The 20767-nt window shown below is 37.7% G+C and overlaps 1 protein-coding gene and 1 long non-coding RNA gene across 13 annotated transcripts in view; one reads left to right on the top strand and one right to left on the bottom strand.

The window, feature by feature from the left end:
- The window catches only part of plekha7b (pleckstrin homology domain containing, family A member 7b), a 112927-nt gene that overhangs the window by 39627 nt on the left and 52533 nt on the right, over window positions 1-20767 (bottom strand). For 10 of the 12 annotated variants that reach the window (XM_077518313.1, XM_077518324.1, XM_077518309.1 and 7 more), the window contains 3 exons: window positions 5482-5565; window positions 1150-1249; window positions 167-271 (listed from right to left, as the gene is read on the bottom strand). In XM_077518313.1, the coding sequence (XP_077374439.1) occupies window positions 167-271; window positions 1150-1249; window positions 5482-5565 (289 nt within the window). Of the gene's footprint in view, window positions 1-166; window positions 272-1149; window positions 1250-4702; window positions 4870-5481; window positions 5566-6139; window positions 6184-20767 lie in introns of those variants that run through there. The other 2 variants (XM_077518320.1, XM_077518317.1) reach the window with 2 other exon arrangements.
- On the top strand, window positions 17590-19061 carry LOC144017204 (uncharacterized). Its single transcript, XR_013283131.1, has 3 exons — window positions 17590-17829; window positions 18174-18331; window positions 18487-19061. It is a non-coding gene; the product is annotated as an uncharacterized LOC144017204 (long non-coding RNA).

The raw sequence follows: 20767 nt of genomic DNA, 5'->3' as shown, positions 1-20767 counted from the left end.
TAAGTACTGCAGACATTTTCTTTTGTGTGCATGCCATATTGTGAAGAGTTATGTACTGCCTTGTCCCATTTAAAAAGGTTGGCAAAACTGTTATAAATTACGCTTGTGATGTTAAAGGTTGAACCCGCCATCATTCACTATCTGTCACTGTTGCATGATCGGTCACCTGTTTATAGAGCCAGCCCCTCACTACCACCGGGATGTTGAGGTTCCGTTTAATAGCTTGATCCCTCTTGCCAAAACTATGACATTTGCTCAAAGTCCTCGATACCTGCAAGGACACATGGATAAAAAAAAAAAAAAAAAAAAAACTAAGTTGCTGTGCTTACAAATAAAAACCAATAGTGTGCTTACCTGTTGAAGGAGTGTATTAACCTTCAAAAAGTAGATTGCAAAAAGTGTCATGGCCTTACAACAAGATGAGAACTGAACCAACCAAGGATGTGCACATCCATTTATAACCATATGAGGTCATTCTGGAGTGTGCAATACTCTGTGACATTTAATTACTTTTCACAGGTGCTTTCTTTTACCGGCTGTCTGCCCAAAAGGCTCGCTAACAGGAGGTGTATTGTTTTGTATGTATAGAAACGTGCTCATTCATTAAAGTCACACGACCTAGCAATGATTTAACAACAACAAAAATGTCAACAACAACTTGGTCTGTAAGGATGTATGCGGCTTTAAAAGGCGGGGTCTGACCTGGTGAGTGACGTGGGAGTCAGCGAAAGAGTGTAGAGTTGGTGTTAACTACTTGGGTGTCATGCAGATAGTGTATTCGCAAAGTCCCACGATATAGCAAAAAATCTGTAATCTAAAATTCTGATTAAAAATCTGTGATCCAGTCAGACCGTAATATGTGAGTGACAACTTTACTACAAATTTATCCTGCATTTTTATGGAGTGAATTATAAAGTGAAAAAAATCGGCAAGATTTTTCTTTTGCTGTGTTGCAATCCAGTTGTACTATGCATGGAAAAATGACTAAATTATGAAACAAAGTTGGTCATTAATCAGAATGAAGATAGCGTCGTCTAGAGTTGGTTAAATCAATTTATTAACATTAGTGTTTCTTGTCACCCAGAGTAGCAAAAACAATTAAAAAGCAATAAATAAAGAACAATTACTTTTCGGAACAAATCCTCTCACCTTTGACACCGAAGTGACGTCCATTGCTGTTGTGGTCACGAGCTTGGAGGGCTCCGTGACCATACTGGCTGATCGGTGATTGGACATGCGGGACTCGATCCTAAAAGGCAAACGGCAGCATGTGAGCACAACTTACACTGGAAGTACTTAACTCATTTGCTCCCCAAAAACATATAAATATGTTCTATTTTAAATGTTTTAAGTGTCCCGAAGACATATTTACACGTTTTTGTTTTTTTTATGCTAGAGCATACAGAAGGCTTTGATGCAGCCTCTCGACTGCAGAGAACAATTGAAGCAATAGTAGTTATGACAAAAAACGGCCAGCAGTTGGCAGTAGAGTATAAGAGATCAACCATGGCCATGTTGAGAACAGCTTCCTCACAATTCTAAACAGATTTGTGAATAATGATGAAACTTAGCTATATATACTTGTAAAACGGAAACAGATAGAAATTTACTTTTTTTTCCTGACAAAATAAGAGACTCTAATCTTTCTTTTGGTATGTTTTTATAGTAATATAACAATATTCTGTGGGTCAAAATCTAGTAAAACAGCCGGGAGTGAAAATGACTGTGAGTGAATGAGTTTTAAATATATATTTTTAGAGCATGATGACATGAGAGGTAAAAATCAGCTGTGGGATCTTGAATTTCTGAGATATTGGGGTCTTACAGAGTATCTCACAAAAAGGACCGGACCCCTTTTGTGACTAGTTTATAGTATCATTTCATGGGATAACCCTGAAGAAATCACTGAAGCTCTTGTGAACTACGTGAAGTAGTGCTGGAAAAATAATGTTGGTCACGCAAAATCTTGAAAAGTATTTATTTGGACATTTTCATCAAGGGCTGTACTCATGTTTATTGGCAGTGGTTTAGACATTTTTATGTTCCTTTTACTTAAGTCCAGGAGGTGAATCAGTTCTTGTACTTTGACCCGAATCCTGCTTTTAACTGCAGTAAAAATACTTTGGTCACCTCTGCTTATTTCCTCTGACTAACAGCACTGAAACACAGATTTCTGGTCAAAACAAATGAGACTATTTCCTGGCATTTGTAACGCGCCTGTCCGGACACCAGTGACACTTGCGATGGCACACAGAGTCCAGGGAGAAAATTGAACATGCAGCAAGATAACGTCAAGCGGATATTTCTAAAACAACCCTGAGAGGGCTCAGTAAATAAAGTTTACTAACGAACAAACAGCACACCCCATAATCATACACTGTATCACAAAAGTGTCTCCTGCACTAGAGATTTATTTATTATTATTATTAATCCAGCATTTGGATTGAGCCGTTAAACTGCATTTCCATATACCATATCACTGATTTTTAGTGGTGGTTGCCTGACATTGTCCCATCATCATCCTTATTGATTTCTTACATCAGTGGTCTTATCATGTGCATTGATTATGCAAATGTTAATGTATTTTGACACAAACACACTAGTGTTCAGATAAAATCGATATTTAAGAGATGAAGCTGCAATTTTACACTTTACTATGCGCATAATCAATCAATCCTGCTGAAGACAAAAAGCTTTACTGCCTAGTGGGGAAAAAAAGTACCGTAACAAAGTATTTCCTCAATATACTTCAAAACTTCCACTGGTCCAGTGCTTTGAGAAATCCACTTCCCAATTTGAGTGAGCTCATGATGGAAAACAATGTGTGACCCACTTCCTTCTTTTTGCCACCGACGCTCCTGCATTGTTTCAGAGTGTGTGTGTGCAGCACTGCTATCAAGCTGGAGAAGTGCGAGTGAATGAGCGGAGAAAGCGATAGCCAAGTCAACATGACTTTTTTCTTTTCTTTTTTTTTTATCTAATCTTTGCTGCACGACCTGCACTGCAGCAGTCTTCTCTTTCAGGATGTTTGCTGTCATATGAAGGGGGCTGTTTTATGTGACACTCACTAGTGTTTACCACGACTGTCATTGCAATACTTTCCCCGGAGATTTGTTGTGGCATGTGCGCTGAAGAGGGGCTATATTTCATGTTTGTTAAGACGGTCAAGGCTGGATTTCCTACTGTAATAATCGGAATTGGATCATATTAAATGTTGGTCCTTTTTGTGCCATTAGATGCTTGTGAGGATAGGCGCTTCGATGGATGGATGGATGGTTTAGCTGAGAAGCGAATTATCTGTGTGATAATTAATAAGGGAGTCCAATTTTAAAAGGCCAAGATATGATGAAGATGTTGGTATGTGTTCTCATAGGAAACCTTATAGCACCAATAAATGTATTCCATTTCACATAGCAAATTCTATGCAGCAAGTTTTTCCTGATACAAAAAAACATTTAAATAAATAGGCCAAAAGCATTTACAAACTTTCATACCATAAATGTTGCTTAAAACATGTACAACTCAGTAGGAAAAAAAAAGGAAAAAAAAACATTGCACACCCTCTTTTAACTGGGATCTGGCTGTGTTTACAATAAAAGTGACAGTGTGTAATAGTTGACCACTAGATGTCGCTATATCATAGAATGCAGCCGAAGCTACCACTACGGTGGCTCAGAGAGACCACACATAGCTTATTTTGCATAAACGAGTATCTCGGCGAGCGACGGCAACTTGGGAGCCGGTATGAAGCCCCGGCGATCGACGCCGAAAGACCGAGCGAGCCGGATTTCGCCGAAGCAGCTAACAAGAGCGGCTAGCAGGAGTTAGTCTGAGCAATAGGCTTGAGTGGCTAACAAGAGCAGCTAGTGGGAGAAGCTAGTTTAAAAAACAAAAAACTGGTAAAAGCTTGCGAGTGCAAAGCAGAAGGTAACGAGCCCGAATCACGGGACTCAGCAACAAACACCTGCAGGCCCCAGGTGTGGAAAGTAAGCAGGGGTTGACCTGTTGGGTCCGACACTATCTAACTATCTTAGCAAAGTTGTCCTTTGGGCATCTGTAGCAGGAAGTGTCACGATGGGTGGTGCGAGTGGGTGAGGGGAGATGGACCCAATTGCAGAAAAAGCAGGCAGGGAGACAGACAGGAAGGGCAATGTGGGGAACTGGCAGAAAAACATGTCAGCCTCTTGTTAGATGAGGCTCCACTACTTAATATAATTAGTGATTACTATACCTACGGGTTATATTAAAAAATGTACGTTGATGTGAAGAGCCTGTTTTTTTGGGAGGGTTTTTTGTTTGTTTGTTTTGTTTTTTACATATTATTGAAATCAATAGATTACACACTGTCACTTTAACCCTACAAGTTCAACTCATGTTAAATGGGAGTCAGCGTACTCCTGCCATCATTTAAAAGTGTGTCTGATTCAATCCAAATAAATTTCAGCTCTTCTGGTAGCTTCTTTTGTTTTATAGCAGAAGATTTAAAGGTTTGTGCTAAAATTGACTGCTATTTGGATGGGTTCATAATACTGTAATGTAATTCCTTTCACCCTGTCTAAGGCCTCGGTGCAGATGAAGAAAAATAGCCCCAAAGTTTCCTAAGTTTAAGATTCTGCAAGTCAAGCAACATGAGAACAACATTTAACACAAACTGATGTGTAAAAAGTGTCGTGTAGCTTGCCATTATTTATGCTGCACTTACTGTATAAAAGTAGACGTTGTGAAAATTGTCTCTTGGACATCTTGCTTATCCATGAGGGACATTCACCTGACACTTTTCTTAGTTACAAACTTGAGAATACCAATCAATCCTCGTCACTTTTATGCTGCTTCAAGAAGACAACCTTCAATCATCTTGCATGCGCCTCATGTTCCACCTGCCGACTGCAATGGAGTCACGCAAAAAGATGGCTCTAATTGTGCTGTGAAGCCATCAAGTGGCTTTGATGGTACACTTTGCAAGCGTCACATGCTGACAATGTCATAAAATAAAAGGCGGTACATCCAGTTGCCACACAAGATGTTCCAGACTAAGGGAAAGGAAAATAAACAACAATTTTCAAAAAGGATGGCTACTTTATTCATGTTCACAAGCATAATATTGATCAGAATGTTGTGTTGAGACTAGTGGGGCTGCATAGACCATATTATTGGAAAGAAAAAATTGGGTTGACTTCCCCATCATGCATTTTATTTTTATATACTGTTACAGGCAATACATTTTAATTGGATCATAATTTAAATATAGTGGTTTTTCTTTATTTAAGCGCAGTGTATTTTATGAGGTGATAGTTTATGTGAAGTTTGACAAACACTGCTCTCTGTGTTGCGTGGCTGTACTCATTTTCTCAATAACTCTTAATTGAAAGCTTCTCCTGTACTTGTTCCAGGTGATTAAACATTGACTAGACTTTTTCCTAGTCTAATTTGGATCTCCTCTTCCCTGACCTTGAACTGAAGCGAAATGGAAGACGCACTCACTTGTCCTGTAGCGTGTATTCCGTGTTTTCTGGTGAAATCTGCCCAGTAACTGGGTGCCGAAATGATGTACACCTCACGTTGTGGCTGCAGGAGAAGAGAAAAAGAAGATAAATATGGAGGAAGGGATCGGGTTCTTGCACAGCCAACAGTAGAGACATTATAGTTTTTGAAACCAAACCAAACTCATCATTTCATCGACCTGTAGTTGTGCTCGTTATCACAGTAAATGCGGGAGTAAATGCAGCAGTTGTGACGGTATTGTCAGCTGACTGCAGAGGGCGATATTGCCAACATGATGAGTTAATATGTTTAATTATTTCACCATTTTATTCAGAATATTGTGTTTAGACTAAAGGTCTCACATACAACGTATTCTTAAAAAGAAAAAAAACCAATAAAGATTTAATTCATCAAGTACATTCATACATAGTATGAAGTTTGGTTGCTTTTTTTTTTTTTTTTTTTTTTTTTTTTACCATATATGTTCTGTGCAGCCCCACTAGTCTATGTAAATATTTGTGTTAATATTGCATTAGTGGAATATGAGTTAAGCAGCAAAATCCAGCCGTTTTTATCTATCTCAGAGGGCGGCCATTTTGCCACTTGCTGTCGACGGAAGATGACATCAATCTTGAGGCAATGGCCAATCACAGCTCACCTGTTTTCTGAAGCTGCACGGTGATTGGTGAACCTTGAGCAACATTGACGTCATCTTCCGTCGACAGCAAATGACAAAATCGCTGCCCCTAAGATAGATAAAAATGGCTGGATTTTGCTTCATAACTCGTATTGCACAAATGTAATGTTAATCAGAATGTCATGTTAAGACTAGTGAGGTCACATATAACACATTGTCAAGAAATGTTTGGTTGACTTCCCTTGTAAGTGCAATACAATTGTATTTAATCTTTATTTCTATTTAATAAGTACCATGTGTAAAACATTTGAGAACAAAAATTTCCAGGGCAAGAATCACTGTAAAAACCAAGAATATTATGGCCCAATCTCAATATTCCCACATGTGTATCTTTGAAATTAGTAGCGAGAAAAGAAGATAACGGGAGCATGCAAGCCAGTCATGGCAACTCTCATTGACTCACCAAATCCTTTAAGGTTCTTTTTCTGTGGATTAGGATCAAACTGTTTTTCAATAGGCACCATTTGATGCTACCAAATGTAAGCAGGGCAGCTTTCTGTTAGCTATGCTCAGCACCCCGACCATTTAATCTTTAATCACCATCAGCCAGGGGAAATATTTCATTCTTAATCATAACTTTTATTTTATAAGCCTTGCCTAAAAATAGAGTGAACAAGTGCTCCTGTGGCTTTTCTATTATCATGCTCCTCGTGAAAAATATCAGCGATAAACATGTTTGCACACTTGTCGCTTAAAACTCACTGAGGGTGAATAGATTACTTGTTGTGTTGCAGTGATGGGCTAAATGAACAACAGTGTTGAATGATGCAAACATAATGCCTCACTGCATCGAGATTTATGAGTTGACATTTTGGGAAAGTTCAGACAACATACAGTATTGAACAGGATTGATGCCAAGTGATTCCGCACACACAAACATAAGACATAAACACTACACATACAAGTACTGGTACACTTCCCATCGACACAAATCATGCACAGGCACTGGGCCAGGCTTGTTCCTGGTACCAACTCATCATGGGCCGCACTGCACTGGATTCACTGCACCACCAACACATCCCCATTAATTAGAAAGCTGCATTCTTTGTGGCTTTTGTTTCAGCCACATTACTGCTGAACTATTTGTCACGGAATTCGCAGCATCCCCAGTTAGTGCGGCAACACTGCAGCACAGCACAGTACAGCGATTTGTTTGCAGCCAGCTTCATGAGTGCTTGTGGCACTGTCGTCCCTAATGGCAAAATAAACTCCTGCTTGCAGATAACCTACCCAAAAGAATGCAGTTGTGTGGATGTGCACTGTTCACTGTACACTGGAGTGACTGTACACTAAGAAAAGGCTGGGGTCCTCCTATATATAATCAATCATCATGCCCAAAAATGTATATCATAAAATAAACCTTATAGCCGTCACTTTATGTAGAAGTCAAAATGATTAAAGAGGATGTGACATTAAATAATATTCAGGAAAAAATAATAATCTGAGCTAATACTAAAAAAAATACTAAAAATAGCTAATACTAAAAACTAATACTTCCTGTTTTCATACTTCTTTCATAGTTGCGTGTCACTGTCAACCAAAATAGTGTGCGGCCATCTAGTGGTCCATTCACACCCAAAATAAACTGGAGGCAGAACAAAATAGAATTTTAGAGCTGAAGAGGTCACTTAAACCAATGGTAGTTATTATAAAATTTGACCATCAGGTGGCAGCAGAGTATAAAAGATCAACCAGGCCCACGTTGCAACAAGCTCTTTTCATCAATGTTTTCGACACATTGTGAATAATGGTGAAAATTCTAATGCTAATTACTGCAAAATGGAAACAGATGCAAATATACTTTTACTTTTTTTTTATCCTGATGAAAGAAGAGACTAAACTTTCTTTTGGTAGATTCCATGTTTTTATAGCAGCAGAACACAATATTCTGTGGGCCTTGCAAAATCAGTCCAAATCCAGTAAAACAGGGAACGGTTGGGAGTGAATGAGTTAATAACAACATACTGTATAATGACATTATAAAAGATCATTTGAGCAAATTTGTCCAATCGACTGCTACCTTGTTCAAGGAGAATGCCATACAACTTTTTACATGACTATGTCATTTGAGAATGATTTGTGTGTGGCTCAAGCTTATGATGAAAATATATATTTCTGTAGTCTATATTGAGTATATCTTTCCATTTGGATTTGCAGTCAGTTTTAATGGGATCATATGTGCTAATGTTCCATGAAAATTGGCTGTGCCACAAACCAAACATCTCATTCATGCTGTAATGCATGGGGGGGAAGTTCATAAATATCCATTATAGTACATTTCATACATTTTGAGCCTTAATAATAACATTGCTTGTTCATGCATCCCGTCATCATTTTTTATTTTTTATTTTTTAAGTTATAACCCCTCACGGCCAAATTCAACTCACACTTTTAACTAATACCAACAGTTCTTGACACCAAATGATCAAGGTTTGTTTTTTTGGTTTTTTTTTTTTAAATTCATTCTGCACTTGTTTTCCCCAGCAGACCAAACTAAATTTGATTCGCAATCTACGCACGATGATCTTTCTCGGACGCAGCCACTGTCGTCGTCATGTTGCTGGACACTAAACACAGACCACTTAGTCAGTTGGAGTTTGTTTCCATAAGTAGAAAAGGATGACTCATCAACACATTTCTCAACCTGGCACTGTTTACATTCACAGTGCAAATGTACATTACAATTGTAAGCTGCATTCCTTGGTGGAAAATAAGGTGTGTTGCAGTTAAAGTCAAACATAAACCAAAGTTCAAAGCTTTTGTGTACACATGCTAGCAAAAAGAGGGTAATGCTCACTTTTGTTTGCCATAAATAGAACTATATGATTATTATTATGGTTTGCATGACACTACATCTTAACTTGACCATCTTTAGCATTATTGAAGGGTAATTTTTCACTACAGCTCTTGTGTTGGACCGTATTGTTCAGTTCTACACAATAAACTAAAAGCAGTTACAATATTTGCACTTATTGAGAAACACAAACAGAGACGCCTCACGTCAACCACAAACATGACATGAATCTGACACATAATCATAACAATAGAATCATAACACATAATAGCCAGCCACCCCTACTAGCCCCGATACCGTATCTCATGCACTCAGTGGAGACTATCTCACCTGATGTCGGACACCAAGTCATGGTGAATCAGCTGTGTTGCAAGAGCTCATGGGAATTCTCTCAGAACAATCAGGGCAGGTGTAGGATGTCGAGGGTCTGTTGTAGTGGCGCCCGTCCAAATGAATCAGAGAAATGTGGTGCCTCAAAGTGTCCGGCCCGGGATGGTAAAGAGGGGAATACCTCAGCTGCTTATCAGATCCTCCTCCCTCTCCATGTTTTACTTCCACATACATGTCTACACTCCCACTTTTATAAGTAGTGGATGTTAATGTGTGAAATGTAACCCTAGGGAACATTCTTCGTTACTGTGAGTCAGTTGTCAAAGTGGTGTCATTAAAAGCTTCTTGTGTTTCTTCACCAGTGTCAGGAAAGGAATTAACACAATGAACTCAATAGGAGGGAATCATTTAAATCAGATATTGATCTTTAATTGGCCAAATAACCAGAAATCCACCCAAGATGCAGTTGACTATGCAGTCCAGTGACCCAGGGATAAACTTACAATTTCAGGCCAGGGCACCTCAAGGTCTCGCTATGGGCTGGTTTATCAGGCACATTATTGACCTGTGATCTATGCTAATAAGGAATTCCAAACTAATTCTGAGGTATGCGGCTGGAGGGAGCAGGTGGTACCAGCACAAGCTTCCAGTAAATATTGAATGGCATGAGTTGTAATTGTGTAAGGGTTTGGAGTTTTTTTCTGGCTTATGTAATCACCGTGGAGGAAAATTTTTGTGATTTTCCAAATGTATATTCATTTTACTGCTTATTGGTGACGTAGTTTTCTCACACTTTTCAAACGCATAATCATGGTAACAAGAAATGTGTAAAAATGACTTTTTTTTTTCCTCATAAACCATCATCATCATATTAAACCAATATTTTGAGTAAATTGTGATAAACTTTGAGTGACATCAAACAAGAAATTATGTGTAATTAGTCCAATTGTAGACATTTCTACAGTTTCTTGAGTTGTCATCTTCACAAGAGGCTAGGTCAATGATGCCCAAATTCAGAGGCATAAAATGGCAAATAAGTAAATAAAGCATTTTACGATTTAGATATACAGTACAGTGAACCCTTCCATATTCATTCATGATTGGGCATACATACACAATTACACATATTCACCTATTTGCATACGTGTGGAAGGAACCTACACGCTGTTATTTGCTGAAAAACTCATTTAAAAAAACAACTCTGTTTTAGTGCTCACACAGTAAATTCTGTAGTGTAAATTTGACTCTGTTTAGAGTAAATTTGACTATTTAATTAGGGATCAAATAGACTCCGTTTTAGACTAAACCAGTGCTTCTCAAATATTTTTTTTTTATTTTTTATTTTTTATATTGTGCTCTGAGTTAATGTTGGTGATCAGTATGAATGCATTATTATTTCTTGATTTTATGTAATTGTATTTTTCCGTATTATATGGTTTGACATGGTCATAGGCCATCAGGTCACACACGTTTTCGTTCAGTTTCGCTCTACTACCAGGGGCACTAAATAATCTTTACTTCATAAAATAGATTTATTAGTAGTAAGTAAGCATCCGTGGAGTTCACCCTCTGAAAACCTGCCAATTTTGTGTTTCCGGTGGTGAAACCCCGGCACTATTTTGCGATGAGGCGCAGTGATCTCTGGTGTGGGCGTAGTGCCATTAGGTTGGTAGTGGTGTGATTTAGGTCACATGAGCCAATCAGGTAGCTGCTGCTTTCTCCTTTTTTTTTTCTTTTTTTTTTTAATTGCAAATAATACAACTTACACGTCGTCATTAAAACAATTCAAGAAAATACAGAACAAACAGAAAAAGAGAACAAAAAAGATAGCAAAAGGTTTTGCTACATGATAGGGGCACGATGAGTTATACAAAGATATTTAAATTTGAGCAAATCTCCACTATTTTCAAAGCCTTTTGTTTGTCAGAGAACTTGATTGAGAGAATGTATTGTTTAAACTCGTTATAGAAGGCTGTAAAGCATGGCTTCCCTCCGCGGAATTTACAACAGTGAATGTGATATTTGGACATTATAAGTAATAAATTTATTAGATAGTTCGAATTATTTTTCTCTATACTATTTTCAAAAAAACCAAACAATACATTCTTCCAAGCAATTACAACATCCTTTTCAATGTTAGCGTGAATGAAATCACACAATCGCTGCCAAAATAAATTGACAGATGGACAGTACCAAAACATATGTACAACAGTTTCAGGGCACTCGTCACAAAAGCTACAGTTAACATCAATAACTTTTTTAAATTTCTTACTGATATAAGATTTTGCTGGGTAGAATTTATGGATCAACTTATAGGATATTTCTTTGACTTTATTCGTAATCAGAAATTTATTTGGCATGAGCCAGACCGTCTTCCATGGTATATCATCCACAAACCTATTCCAATACGGAATAACATATGGTAATGTTGTAAACTCCTTCTGGAACAAGATTCGTATATGTCTATTGTTGTTTGCAGGACGACCAGACAGACATATTCTCCCTACAGTTGTCTCTTTTGGCACCAAAAAAACAGTATTGTTATTATTCAGCCGCTTTTGGCCTTTGAAAAGCATACACACACCAGAGGGGATGGCTCCAAACACCTTAGCATAATCTCCAGGAGTCACCGGGATAAGAAATTTCTGAAGAAACTCTTCATATGTTAACAAAAGCCCTGCATCATTAAACAATTGATCTACCCAGTTAATCTTGTTTTGAAACCAATATTCCAAAAAGATAGACTTATGCTTATAAAGAATGTTCTTGTTATTCCAAATCAAATAATTATGCGGGGAAAAGTTATGTTTGTAGATGAGCGACCATGAAAGAAAGGCCTGGCGGTGAAAGGCTGACATCTTAACAGGAATTTTGTCAATGTCAAAATTGCAGGCAAGAAAAAAATCAATACCACCTAGCTTTGATAATACATGGAGAGGAATAATATTCCAGATTGAAGTGGGGTTTTGATAGATTTGTTTTATCCAATTAATCTTGAAGGTTTTAATCAGGGTAGAAAAATCCAAGAAGTTTAATCCACCAACTTCACAAGAATTCATAACAACTGTCTTCTTCAAATAATGAATCCTGTTTTTCCAAATGAAGTCGAAGAGCATTTTGTCAATCCTCTTGCAAATCTCCTTATCGACATGAAGAGCCATAGCCGCATATGTGAGACGTGACAGTCCTTCTGCTTTGGTGAGTAAAACCCTACCTCTCAGCGACAGATCTCGTAAAAGCCATTGATTCAATTTAGTACGTGTATTTTTAATAATTGAGTTAAAATTTGCGGTGCATCTCACTCTTTCATCTTTTGATACGACAATACCTAAATATTTCACTTCAGCTCTTATGGGAATGCTATACAATTCAGACTTGTCACAGTCCTTAATAGCAATAAGTTCACATTTGTTAATATTCAGACATAAACCTGAGGCTCTTGAGAACTCCTGAACAGCTTTGATGGCCACAGGAATTTGCTTTTCATTTTTCAGAAAAAGTGTTGAGTCATCCGCCAATTGCGTAAGGATTAATTCTTTACCAAGAAGAGAGATGCCTTCAACAGCACTAGCTTTAATATGATAAGACATAATTTGCGCGACTATCAGAAAAAGGTATGGGGAGGCAGGACAGCCCTGTCTTATACCTCTAGAGATCTCAAATCGGGGAGAAGTGCCACCAGACAATTTAATAGAACTATTGCCGTTCTTATAGAGGGTTTCCATAGCAGAACAAAAATAGTTACCAAATCCAAATTTATTTAAAGAATGTATTAAGAACTGATGCTCCACTGTATCAAATGCTTTATAGAAGTCTAAAAACAAAATAAAGCCATTATCCTCGAGTACATCAGAATAATCCAAAACATCCAAAAACAAGCCTAATATTGTTTGTTATGTGTCTTTTGGGCATAAACCCTGACTGAGTCTCCTCAATAATAGAATTCAGTATGGTTTTTAATCTTCTAGCAAATATCAGGGCATATATTTTGTAATCATTATTAAGCAAAGATATGGGACGCCAATTATCAATCAGAGAAATGTCTTTGTTTTGTTTAGGAATTAAAGTTGTTAGACCTTGAGTCATTGTCGTCGGAAGCATCCCTTTTCTAATACTTTCTACATAGACTTCATACAGGAAGGGAGTCAGTTCAAATTCAAATGACTTGTAAAATTCCGAAACCAATCCATCATTTCCTGGTGACTTGTTGTTCTTTAAGAGAATGACTGCTTCCTTAACCTCCCCAGGTGTAATCGGTTGATCACATAGTTCTATGTCATCTTTCGAGAGTGTTTTAACAATTAAGGGACCCAAAAGGGCCTCAGTGGATGCCTGACAATATCTAGAACTATACAGGTTTGCATAAAAGCGACTGCAGTAGCAAGCTATAAGATTACGGTCCTTTGTAAGCATCCCATCAACATTTAACTTATCTAATTTATTGATATTGGCATGATGTTTTTCTAAATTAAAAAAGTAGTGTGAGTTTTGTTCCCCTTCCTCAAGCCATCTTTTTCTGGACCTAACAAATGCCCCTTTAGCTTTTTGATAGTATAGTTCGTCTAATTTAGTTTGCAGAGTAGAAAGTTCCAATTTTTCCCCTTCTGTTAAAGTGTCTATGGCTTTTGTAGACAAGCAGGTGATTTTTGAAACTAAATTTAATTCTGCAAGTCTTTTGGATTTAGCGAAATCACTACTAAATTTCCTGAAAAATTTACCAAGTTCAAATTTCAAAAGTTCCCAGTTGGCACAATTTTTTTTTTCTTTTTTAGCTTTAAGTAAAAGTAAGAGATCAGTGTCATTACCTCCTTTTTCACAACCTCATTCGATAGCAATGAGCTATTAAGTTTCCAATATGCTGAACAAAAAGCACCATGTTGAGAAGATGATAGATTTAACTTAATGTATATGGCCTTATGATCTGTTAGAGGAGTAGGATGTATGTTCACCTCGATATCAATCTTGTTAACACTCTTTGAAACCAACCAAAAATCAATTCTTGATTGACTCGACCCTGTTTTATTACTCCATGTAAATGTTCTATTCTTGGGATACTTTACTCTCCATATATCATCAAGGTCAAATTTTTCCATGAATGGAATTAAGCCAGTGTTTGCCCTATTTGATGAGCCAGGAGGCCATTTATCCATGCTGTTATCTAGTATGACATTGAAATCACCTCCTATCAACAAAACAGCGTTTGGAAATTTTGCTAACCAGCCTAACAATAAATCCTCAATCAACATAAAAAGATGATAATTTTCTGATTTTTTGTTATACCCATAAACATTGCCTATTACGTATACTTGATCATTAAACTGTATAGTTTGGCAGATAAAATGACCAGCTGGATCACATTTAGAAAACAAAATTTCTCCATTGTACCTGTTTTTCAAAGTCGTAACCCCAGCTGAGTGTTCTGTTCCATGAGAAAACTAGACACAGTTCCCCCACTGTGATTTCCAGAAGTTCGTATCCTTTGCATCCGAGTGAGTCTCTTGTAAGTAGACTAGATCTGTCCTGAACTGTTTGGCAAAAAGAACCAAGGCTTTGCGTTTAGTAATATTTCATAGGCCCCTAACATTTAGTGAAAGAAAAGATAAATTTAACACCTTTAAACAGACAGTAATAAACAAACAGAAATAAAATACCACTCTCGAGCAAACCTTTAGATAGATTAAACGTACACTGTCAAGATTAGCACAAGTAAAAACAACAACCAGGTAAAAAGAACACAAATTCAACTAAAACTATTTTCCCCCTTTTTTCCCCTACAAAAACAAGACAGACCCATACTTGTACAATTTCTACCAAAACAACAAATTCTTCCTCTCTCTTTTTCATAAATTCTACAAAAAGTAAAAAAACAAAAACAAAAAACAAAAAAGATAATTATCCGTTCAAACAAGATACTTACTGTCTTATATCCTACAAAAAAAGAAGTTGTACAAGTTTAATCAAAACAAATATATATACATACATATATATATATATACACACATATATATATATATATATATATATATATATATATATATATATATATATACAGTGATACCTCGGTTTACGAACTTAATTGGTTCCCAGAGAGTGTGTGTAAACCGAAAAGTTCTTCTTCCGAACATTTATTTCCCATAAGAAACCATTAAAATGAGAATAATCCGTTCCCAGGTCCCTATAAAACATAATTTTCTACTAAATAAGCCTTAAAACTACACAAAAATATACCTTATTTTTATTATTTATTTTTATTAATTTTTTTTATTGTATTGTAATTAAAGAAATAAATTGTACTGTATAATAAAGTCGTTTTATTTTACTTTGTGATGGTAGTTCTTAAGGATAGTAGCAATGGTAGACGTACTTCATTCGCGAGCGTTTCACCGCGTAGAGTGTTTATGGAACGGTTGTCGCTCATTCGCACTTTCGTGCTCACCGGAGCGGAGGAGGTGTGTCCCTTGGTGAACAAGGAAGTGGAGCACTTTAGCGAGTCAACAAGTGAGCACCGTCAACTACTTTCACCTCTTTCCTGGGACTAAACAGCCATGGCACGATTTTCTCCTTTTTTGAGGTACGTGATGGCACTTTCGCTTTTTTTGGTGGCGCGAACTCCATTGACTACAATGCAAACGCGCCGCCGAATCGCCGTCCCTCGCTGGTAAGCATTAGGCTTAACACTAGCCTGTGGTGGGGTCTTTTTCGGTCCCATAATAGCAAAAGTACACTCAAAATGTCTATCAAACACAAACCGTGTCCGCACTAAAAGAAAGGGGTTGACGAACTGGGACGCCGTGAGCGTGCGTCAGCTTCTTGTGGCCGCCACCGTGGTGCTGTTCGACCGCGTGGTTTGGTTCGTCCGCCGAAAAGTAGTTCGTCAGCCGAGACTAAATTTTCGCGAATTTAATGTTCGTGAGGCGAAAAGTTCGTGAGCTGAAGCGTTCGTGAGCCGAGGTATCACTATATATATATATATATATATATATATATATATATATATATATATATATATATATATATATATATATATATATATATACATATACATATATACACAAATCCTTTTTTTCTCTTACCCAGAAAATTGTCTTGTAAGGAAAAGAAAAACGGTGACCTCTTTCGAAATACCCCAGTCAATAAAACACAGAAATAGATGCCAATAAAAATGAGCTTCATTCAAACAACACCCTATAACAATTAAACTGACGATGAACCCAAGGAAAAGGCACCGAACTCAAGTAAATCTTATTTTGAGTATATGATCACCCACATCCAAATCCAAATCTAAGCATGTATTTCTAAACCACTAATGAACCCTTTCCCCCCAACAAAATAGGCCATCTTCCCCTCTTCTCGGGCCTTTTTAATCTTGGGCCACAGTTGTTGTCGATTCTCCCGCTCCTCCTTCGTCAGATCCTCGGTAAAACGCAGACCCTTCGAATGCAGGAAGTCGTTGTTCTTTGCCGCTTTCCAGAGCGCCTCTTTGTGCCGACGAGAGATGAACCTGATGAGGACATTGCGAGGTTTCGGGTTGTCTTGATATTTTCTTCCTACTCGATGAACCACATCAACAGCATCAGGAAGCTTCTCCTTTTCAGCTGGTAGCACCTGTTGGCATACACTGACCACCTCTGCACGCACGTCTTCCTTCACAGCTTCGGGCAGCCCGTGCAGCCTCAGATTCCAGCGCCGTCCATAACTTTCCAAGTCAACTACACGTGCCACACACTTCACCACGGCCTCCTCATTCCTGTCCATCCGATTTTCGATTAGGGTTATCTTTCCATTCAGCTCTTTCATCTCGGAACAAACTTTGTCCACCATTTTCTCAATCGCATCACTTCTTGAGTTGATCAAGTGGCCAATGTGCGGACAGCATCATCAGTCATAAGAGCACTGTCTGTACAGCGAGAAAAGGACAAAGCCGGTTTCTTGGCAAGTGGAGGCTTACTTGGAGTAATGGGAAGCGGTGGGAAGTCATCATTCGACAGCTGTGCCTCGCATTCCATCTCCTTGTCGTAGTCATGGTCATTAGCATTAGCGTTAGCGTTAGCATTAGTTTGACTATCACGTTCCCCGCTCCTTTCACTTCTTCTTCCTGATTTCGGCATCTTCAATGGATCACGATTCCAACTGTATTCACTGTGAGGTCCAGAATATTTGGATATTCAATCCAGTTTTACCCAGAGAAATAATACAGTCAAATTTTGTGCTAAGAGCTCGACAAACTACGTCTCTTCACACCGCCATCTTGGCCACCTCCCTGCTGCTTTCTCCTCACCATAGCAACCGCATATCAAAAATGGCGACCACAACGTCGGAGAGCGAAGAAGAGCGAAAGGAGAAAAAAGTTAAAAAGAAAGTGGAGAAAAAACTTCGTTCCCGTTCAGGTTTGCCCATCACTTCACCTGGCCCCGTCCTTCCAGCCATCTGCATCATTTGTAAAAATAAATTTCAAAGTATACTCGTCTGGGATCGGAAGGCACACGGAAGAGGGATCATCTCGCCAAAGCAGAAACATTGTCGGCAGGTATGTGCTACACACACGCGTGCCCATTTCTGTTATTAATGTGACCGATATTTAGTATAGGGTTGAAAATAATTTGTTGCTAGGTTAAGTTTTAAGGCTATAGCTTAGTAAAAACGCGAGCTGCTGAATGATTTATCGAGTGAATCCAACAGTGGTTAACAAACTCGGGTTAGCTGTCCCCATCAGAGTCAAAATAGAGAGTCACAGCTACACCCTCCCTTTCCCCCAAACTCTCTCTCACCAACCTCAACAAACACTTTACTTGTAAATCTGTGATGTGCATATACTGTAAAAAGAGGTGATGTGACAATAACACTTATAATGTAATTCTTTTTTGTGTAAAGGCGGGTTGCTGCAGGCAGCTGAGATGAAGAAAGACTGTTCCATTCTTCTGCATATTCAAGACAAAGACTGTCGCAATGGAGGTGCAGTCTTGTTTCAGAGATTGCACAAGGTTCTTAAAGTCAACAGCAACAGAAACAGCAACCAGGGACGAACAAATGTGAGTTGTTACATTGCACTATTTCATTGTCACTTTGCTAAAATTACACATGTCAAAAGTAAAGCATTGGTCAGCAATATGTCACTTGTATTCTGTTTACCTTTAGAGACAGCATGACTCTTTGCACATGTTAAGTGAGTGTGTGTGTGTTTCAGACAACCCTATGCTGAGAGCGACAAACTCTTTTGTGAACATGTAATCCGTCAAAGGATTAAAGTTGACAAAGATGTGAGGAGAATGGACAAGCTAAGGAGGTTTGTTAACAGTGTTAAGAAACACAAGGATCTTGATGCTTCAGACTACAGGTAACGTATAAATCTTCACACTGAAAAACATTGACTGAAATCTATGGGGAGAGATTTGTCTAAAATGTCACTGTTTCAGAGAAAAATAGTTTGCTGACAAGCTCAATTTAAGTTAAAAAATAAATAAAATGGATTCTCTAAAAATGAAAACCAGTTGGTTGTTAATTATTACATGCAAATGTGTTTTTTTGTCTTCTGTATTTTTAATTGTTCTTTGACCAAGAAAGTATATAGGCCTATAGGTATATTTTTATTTCTATCCAAATATACGATTGTTCACTAGAATTTTCAGTAGGATATCCGAATACCAAAATATTCGATAGCTGCAGCACTAATAATACTAATTTTGAGTTGTGGCACGCCCACACGAGTTCTTTTACCACACACCCGTGTCAAAACTAGCGGACTGCACACGCTGCACCCGAACTTCAAATTTTTGCTAACATAATAATAATAATAATAATAATAATAATAATAATAATAATAATAATAATAATAATAATAATATATTATAAATTTTGTTGGGTCCGAAAGCAACTTACATAATTATAGTTTCATATGATTGTATTTGTCTTATTTTCAAATGTTTAAATATTTTCTTGATTTGAACAAAATATAATTGTTTTGAATAATCTTGATTTCAATTATTACCAAAATAATTGTGATGATTATTTTTTCCCATAATAGAGCAGCCCTAGTGTGATGTGAATATGTGTATCTTGTGCTCATCTTTCCCTTTAATTTTCTATTTCAGGCAGGATATACTGAAACAAAGATTGAGGCGTGATCAGTCAAAAAATGTTTATAGATTAATTAAGGATTTAATTTTATTTTTGAATTTCAGATGCACTATAAATCTTTTCTGTTCCAGTTAATAAAGCTATTCTTTGTTGTAAGTTGGTCCATATTTCTTTCTTCTTTTATTCTCTTATACATTAATACGGATACAGTGTTATGCAGAGGTGTGCTTATAACAATTTTATAGACAAATGATACTATTTATAGTCGCGTGGGGAGGGGGGGCGCGAGATGTTTTCTTCTTACTTGGGGGGGTATGACAGAAAATAATTGAGAAGCACTGGAGTAAACTAAGATTTACACTAAAAAACTGAAAAAATAAATAAATAAAACTCACTCAAGGGTTCAGCTTGGGAGACTACCATACTACCACCTGAGCTATGCCCCTCCTCCTGTTTGCTTTTCTCCAAGAGACCAAAACCATGTTTTTTTTGCTCTCTTGGAGTTAGATTCCATGTAATCATGGAATTAGCTGCAGCTGACATGAGCAATATGCTAGCAGAAATTAGGTGTCTCCCAAGCTGAAGGTCGTGAGTTCGTTCCTACCTGGAGGCACATCCATCCATCCATCTATTTTCTGAACCGGTCGCTCCTCACAAGGGTCGCGGGGGGTGCTGGAGCCTATCTCAGCTGGCTATGGGCAGTAGGCGGGGTACACCCTGAACTGGTTGCCAGCCAATCGCAGGGCATGAGGCACTTTTATTTTTTTTCCAATTATTTATTTTACTCTCTTCCAAGTGTAAATATTACTCTAAAACTGAGTCTATTTGGTCCCACACTTAATAGAGTCAAATTTACTCTTAAGAGCAAAACAAAATTATAAACTTTGGTATCTTGGTTCCAATGAACAATGTTGAAGTGAGTTCAGTAGTTTCATTTAGATATAATTAGTGCCTTTTCACCATCGTGTAGCATCTATTAGCAATTATAAATTTTTTAGAGGGGTGGTCACTCGTGGATTTTCACTATTGATGCCAGATTTCAGCCCTTACACTGCACTTCTATATGCATGAATAGTGTAGCTCAATGTTATTAACAACATATTGTTATTGTTGGAATTTGCAATAACTCAAATAAAATATCAACATTTTATCCAACAACTGCTCACTTGCTTTGCTTTGTCAGAAATAGCAAACAGATGTTGAACTAAATAAAAGAAAACAAGGCAGTGCTATACCCACACATGCACAACAGCAAAGTTCTAGTCAATCAGCCCACCCAGGGTGAGTGTGTAGGAGTGAGAGAGACAGAGAGAAATACCCTGAAGCATCATGCAGCAGCATCCATTCAAGCAAGCTGAATGAAATCAGCCTTAATAATAGTGCACGCTGTT

The sequence above is a fragment of the Festucalex cinctus genome, chromosome 4, assembly GCF_051991245.1.
Source record: "Festucalex cinctus isolate MCC-2025b chromosome 4, RoL_Fcin_1.0, whole genome shotgun sequence".
NCBI lineage: Eukaryota > Metazoa > Chordata > Actinopteri > Syngnathiformes > Syngnathidae > Festucalex > Festucalex cinctus.
The sequence above is the reverse complement of the archived record's forward strand: the minus strand, read 5'-3'. Positions and strand labels throughout refer to the sequence as shown.